Genomic DNA, 6,293 nt, shown 5'->3' on the forward strand with positions numbered 1-6,293 from the left:
ACTTCAAGAACGATATTACGACTCTTTTAATAATATTACAAATTAAATGAAGAATATATAAAACCGAATTTTGTCCAATAGGAGGGTGCAAAAAACAATTATCCCTTCTTAGAAGCCAAAATAAATAAAATCGTGATGGCGCCATTGCAGTGTTCCCACTGCAATGATGCCGACACAATTTTATTGCCTTTTACGTGGATTTTTGACTTCTAAGAAAAGATAATTGTTTTTTGCGCCCTCCTATTGGGCAAAATTCGATTTGAATTTATTTTGACCAATAATTTAATATCATAAATATGTAGTAATATTGGTAAGAATGGCTATATATTTTTAAAACAGTGTAATATCGAAGTGCACACAAACCATAGAGCAATATGCGAGATGTGACGTCTGTCTGTACTTCTTTTACCGCTTATATCTTAATAAAAATTCTAAAACTATTATGAGCTTTAGAACAAAAAAGTTTGGTTAATATGTGTAGGTTAGATTTGGGGTTGAACAGTAAATGTACGTATCGCAACTGTCAAATTGAGTATCATTTTACATTTTAGAGTAGCATATAATTTCACTAGACTCCCCAATAATACGAAATAAAACGGTCTATTTCGGTTCGGTACACAAAAAGTGCTAGCTGTGCAAAATTTAGTTGTAAAAAATATTTGGAACATATTACAATTTTTAGAGAAAGCAATTCCAATTACAAAAGAACAAGCATAATCATATTGTGAAACGTCTGATAAAAAGGTAGGTTTTAAAGGAGATTTTAAGAAGTAAAGCATTGACAATAGAGAGACATGTATTCCCTATTTCTTAAATGTGCACATTGAATTCACATTAAATAGCTTTAACCATGTACAAAAATTAAACAGAAAAAATATCTTAGAATTTAAAAAATATATGTCCTCACAAAATTGAAATTGTGCTTTTAGTAGCTCCAGCAACACAAGTTAGTGTCGAAAGAGCCTTCTCTGGTTTGAAATTTATTCTAAGAGAATAAAAATAGTTTAAATGAATATACATTGAAAGATATTTTAATAATTAAAGGTAACTACGAGTTTGTTTTGTTGACATATGCTTAGTGTAATAACTTATATTAATATCATATTGTAGGTGGCCTATCTATATATATGTCATTTATTTAGGGTTTATTTGACCAAAACATGGCGACGTTTTGATACCACTGGCCTAACAGACATACATTCTTTTGGCGACTTTGGTGGGCTCGCACAACCGGTGCGGACCTCGTGCACCGTCCGCTCACACATTTAACTGTAATAATATTCAATAAAAATACTACTGCAACGGCTCAATCTGTGTCTGTCAGCCATTTTGATTACTCGCGTGAGCAAGTTGATTTATTCCTGTGACCAGTTGTCAGGTCAATAGAATTCTTGATAATTTTATAGTGCTTAAAATAAATACTTATTATTCTTAAATGTTTATATATCTATCCACTTTATAAAATAACAATGACAGAAAAAATAATTAATTTTATGTACGTGTATAAAATACGGTATAGATAATTTTTTTTTTATTTCAATAGATTTTTGTGTAATGAAATTATTTTTATTACCATGCGAAAAATAAATTGTTTCTGGACGAAATATGCAGCGTTAGAGCCAAATTGTGAAACGTCAGATTGACGTGATTCGCGATGTTTACACTCACTGTTAAAACTGGTGTGTGTTGTTTATTATAAAATATATAAATGCAAATGTTTTATGTATTTATTTGTTTAGAACCTGACAGCAATATTAAAGATGAAATTTTCAGCTCTGCGAATGATAACGAATACAAATTTAAGGTAGTAATAGAATCACATATACAAATTTAATAAATACTGATTTATATTTGTTATTTATCATGTTTTCAAGCCTGGACGTGTAAAGATAGAATATGACAACAACGAGGAGATAGACATAGGTTAGATAAACATTTTCCCTATAATGTTTTCCTTTATATATTTACATCGATGAACATATGTTTACAGAAACACACGACGTTAAAGACATTCTGATCAAAAACGCACAACATGTTGATATTTTGGATGAGGAAAAAGAGCCACAAATTAATAAGTTTAATTGCGTGATATGTGATAAGATATTTCAAAGTAAAAGTGCACTGAAGCGGCATCTAACCATTCATAGCGAATCTAAAGATTATAAATGCGACAAATGCGATAAAGCATTCAAGACTAAAAGATACTTTTTATGGCATACTAAAGAGGTACACAGTGGTTTGTTAAGTTTTAAATGTGAAAAATGTGGTAAGATTTTCAAAAACAAGCCTTATCTTTCGACGCATGTGCGAAGAGTTCACTCTGATGTTAATTTTGAATGCGAAAAGTGTGAAAAAACTTTCAAAACTAAATATCTTCTTTCTAAACATAATCACAAAGTTCACGGCGATTCTCATGACTATGAATGTATTAAGTGTAAAAAAATATTCTTCAGCCGACAATGTCTTCAGAGGCATAATAAACGATATCATGGGGAATCTTTGAATGAGTTTGAGTGCGTTGAGTGTGGAAAATCTTTCATTGAAAAAAACTTTCTATCAAGACATGAACGATTTGTTCATGGTGCTTATATTTTCGAATGCGACAAGTGTGGTAAAATATTTAAAAGTAGAGCTCGTATTATATTACACATAAACGTTCACAACGAATCCACTTACTTCAAATGCGTTTATAATCAATGCAAGAAGTCTTTTAAAATTAAGAACCGCCTTCTGAGGCATATAAAAGAAGTTCACTCTGATTTTTATGGCTATGAATGTGACAAGTGTGGAAAAGCATTTAAAAGTAGAAATTGTATTTTAAAGCACTTGAAAGTTCATCACAACTCTAACGACTTTAAATGCGACGAGTGCGGAAAAGCGTTCAAAAGTCAACCGTACCTTTACAAGCATAAGTTTATTCATAGGTACTCGAATGACTTTCAATGCCCCGAGTGTAGCAAAACTTTTAAATGTAACAATTCACTCTCCACTCATGTAAGACTTGTTCACTTGAATCAGAACTCTAGAGATTATCTGTGCGAGAAATGTAAAAAGACTTTTAGAAATAAAACATACCTTCTAAAGCATATAAGACGAGTTCACAGAAAAGTAATATAAATATTTTGAAATATCATTATAAAACTCATCATTTGTAATTATATAGACAAAAAATATTTACACCGCCATTCTTCTTATTCTTAGACAAACAATTATGAATTCCCTTGGTACAATTCCTTTGTGTGCGTGCATACAGACTTGTGAAAGAAACAAGTTATAGATCTTACATTTTAATGATTAAAAAGTTACTTCAATTTATGGGTGGATACCGTTATAAATCAGCAAACGTCATCCGCCGTTCAATCATCTTTCCTGGAGTGAGGTCGCAAGTCTGTTGAAGATACATAGTCTTACAGAAATCTTTTGTTATTTGTGCTCTTATTGAATCAAAAGTAAAATAATGTTAATTTGTTTATTTTATAAAAATGTCTTAACTTGGACGAGGATTTCCTCTTTATTCTTAATCAAAGGAATTCATTTAGAATACTTATAAATTTTTGAAAAATGTAAGTTAAAACTATTTTTTAATTAGTGCCTTGAGGTACCATAAATATTTTGAACAAGTCCAATTTTTAGGAGCTAAAGTGACTAGAATCATAATGAAGTGTCTTTGAAATAAGTTTATTTTGAATTATATAACTCCAATTTTATGTTTAGTATAATTTTAATTGTATATCTTGTTTTGAATATAATAAACATTATTTTTCTATGGCTTTTTGTTTGATTTTATAAATATAACTTAATTTTAGATACATATATCGTAATCCTATTACCCCATGTTTATTTATTATACTTTAATTTGTTTAAAAAAAATACAACATAGAATATTTCTGTTAGTTAATTTTATGTATGACTTTTAAGTGCACTGCAAATGATGAAATAACTTATTATTATTAGGAATATTATTCGAAGAGAAAGAGGGGGGCAGGTGGAGGCATTTGAAATCGTGTCATCGCCATCGCAGTGGCAACGCTCATTACCGAGCGTTCCCACTGCGACGGTTCCGATACGATTTTATTGCTTTTGACGTGAATTTTTTACTTCTGAGAAGTGATAATTGCTTTTGCGCTCTCCTATTGACCAAAATTCAATTTGAAAACACTTTGACCAATCAGAAGTCTGTAGTAATGTTGGTAAGGATAGCTATAATATTTTTAAAACATAGTGTAAAATCGAAGTGTAGACAAACTATCAAGCAATATGTGAGATGTGACGTCTGTTTGTACTTCTTTTACTGCTTATATTTTGGATTTGACCTAGTAAAAGTTCTAATTAGTTTTAGAACCAAAAATTTTGGTTAATTTGCTTAGGTTTTATAATATTTGATTATAAAATGTGAGAAGATCTTCCCGCTGAAAATATATCCACAGAATAGAACAGCCGTTGCGTACAAATACGCATATATTGACAGAAAGAACTGCAAAGAAAACTGCCAAACTTCCTTAAATATAATATCTTAATAAATATATAATATACCGTCTATGCACTGACAAAAGTCACTAATTGCAAATACTCATTACTTAGATATAGCAATTTAAAAATAAGATTTTGTTAAATATCTATATAAATGATTTTTTAAAAGCAAGCTGCTGGTATGTAGTAGATAAAGAATATTGTCTGACGACAATTATCTTTTTTTATATGTGTCAATTTTATAAAAACTGTAGTTAGTGACTTTTGTCAGTATAGATACAATTTATATACTACTTGTAAATATCGAACATACAATCCTACATACAACTTTCCAAAATTACTGACCTTTATAATGGATTAGTTTATTATAATAATTACGTTTCCTTCGATGTTTATAGAAGTTTTTGTTATAAAATGTATTCTTACATCCAAATATTTTTCAGAAATTACTCTAATTGATTGTGTTAAATGGTTTTCCACTGGAGATTGGTCAAACATTTGGTCATATATATCTTAAAAAATACCTATGCCGATGAAAGATTTTAATAAAATATTGACAATTTGGTTTTTATTTAATTTTGGCACTTAATTAACTATAGTTAAACTTATAATACGTTTTATGCAGTGGCAGCTGGTGACAATTGAAACAGGTGGGGCCAAGGTGCAAAAAGATATTTTTATGTTTTTGATTTATATGTGAATTATACATATAGTGGCTAATCATAGTAAGTTTATAATAAAGACACATACTGAAACAACAATGATACAGACAAGACTAAGAGAATAAATGATGTATAAATCCAGAAAAAAATATACAAAGTACAGTTAAAGGCTCTTTAACTCTTTAGTCACTATGAGATTTTTATGAGAAATGCTATCATTTATAATTTGATTAAAGACATTTTATTATTTTTAAACTCACTAACTTTTATATTCAATAATGTAAATGAAATATAATAGACATAAAAAAAGTTTTAGACCACTAAAACACTGCTCGAGATAGATTCAAGCTCATTATTTATTCGTTATAATTGCTTTTATTCATCCTGTTATTATAAATTTTATTTTATTACTTGCCTATATACAATATTTTTATTCTCTTGTCTTCACATATTGTAGTGGCATGTAATATGTAGTCAGCACGTCGCAGTTTAACTTAACTTTCAACCTAAAATGTTACAATTAGGTTAAATTGATTTTATGATAAATTAAATATTTTATTGTGAAGATCTATTTATTCACTATGCCAAAAGTTGGTGGCACTCTGGTAACACTGACGTGACGGCGGCGTATGGTAACACATTCCTTAACGGACCTCTCATTAGCCGGTCCCTGATGCTGTTAAATTAATTTATTATTTTAATTATTAGGAAAACTATATTTTTTTCAATCTCTGCAAATTATGCACCTCAAGAGTCGTGTCAAAGCATATTCAGAAAGAAAAAACGCTTCAAACTACCGTTTTTGTACGGGTTTTTTGTCATAATCTACCAGGAGTATAGAATAGGTAAGGAGGTAGCGGAACTAATAATTTATTTATTATTATATATAATTATTTTAGGAGCTTCCAGATCTATCTGCTATGGAATAATAGTATCTATACATATATACATAAAGCCTATTATTGCATAATCGCAGTTTTCTACGGGACCGACCAATCAAATAAAAGAATTTAATATTTTTAAATTTCTATGGATACGCACGATCTTAGAAAATGGTATCTATGTACATAAAAAAAACAAAAAAGTTTGAAATAAATCAATGATTAATCATCATAACATATAATGTAAATAATTCACATAAGTTAAAACAAGATGGTCGAT

At 29.4% G+C, this 6,293-nt stretch overlaps 1 protein-coding gene across 1 annotated transcript; it reads left to right on the forward strand.

Annotated features, from left to right (window-relative positions):
• The first annotated feature begins 1,590 nt into the window (after positions 1 to 1,590).
• Positions 1,591 to 3,768, forward strand: LOC148229111 (uncharacterized). Its single transcript, XM_088198920.1, has 4 exons — positions 1,591 to 1,679; positions 1,740 to 1,804; positions 1,875 to 1,923; positions 1,991 to 3,768. Exons 1-4 carry the CDS (start codon positions 1,655 to 1,657, stop codon positions 3,115 to 3,117), a joined length of 1,266 nt encoding a protein of 421 aa, XP_088055046.1. The 5' UTR covers positions 1,591 to 1,654; the 3' UTR covers positions 3,118 to 3,768.
• The last annotated feature ends 2,525 nt before the right edge of the window (positions 3,769 to 6,293 follow it).

Source organism: Plectrocnemia conspersa, unplaced genomic scaffold, assembly GCF_051122295.1.
Source record: "Plectrocnemia conspersa isolate PC_06_02 unplaced genomic scaffold, ASM5112229v1 ptg000011l, whole genome shotgun sequence".
Classification (NCBI taxonomy): Eukaryota; Metazoa; Arthropoda; class Insecta; order Trichoptera; family Polycentropodidae; genus Plectrocnemia; species Plectrocnemia conspersa.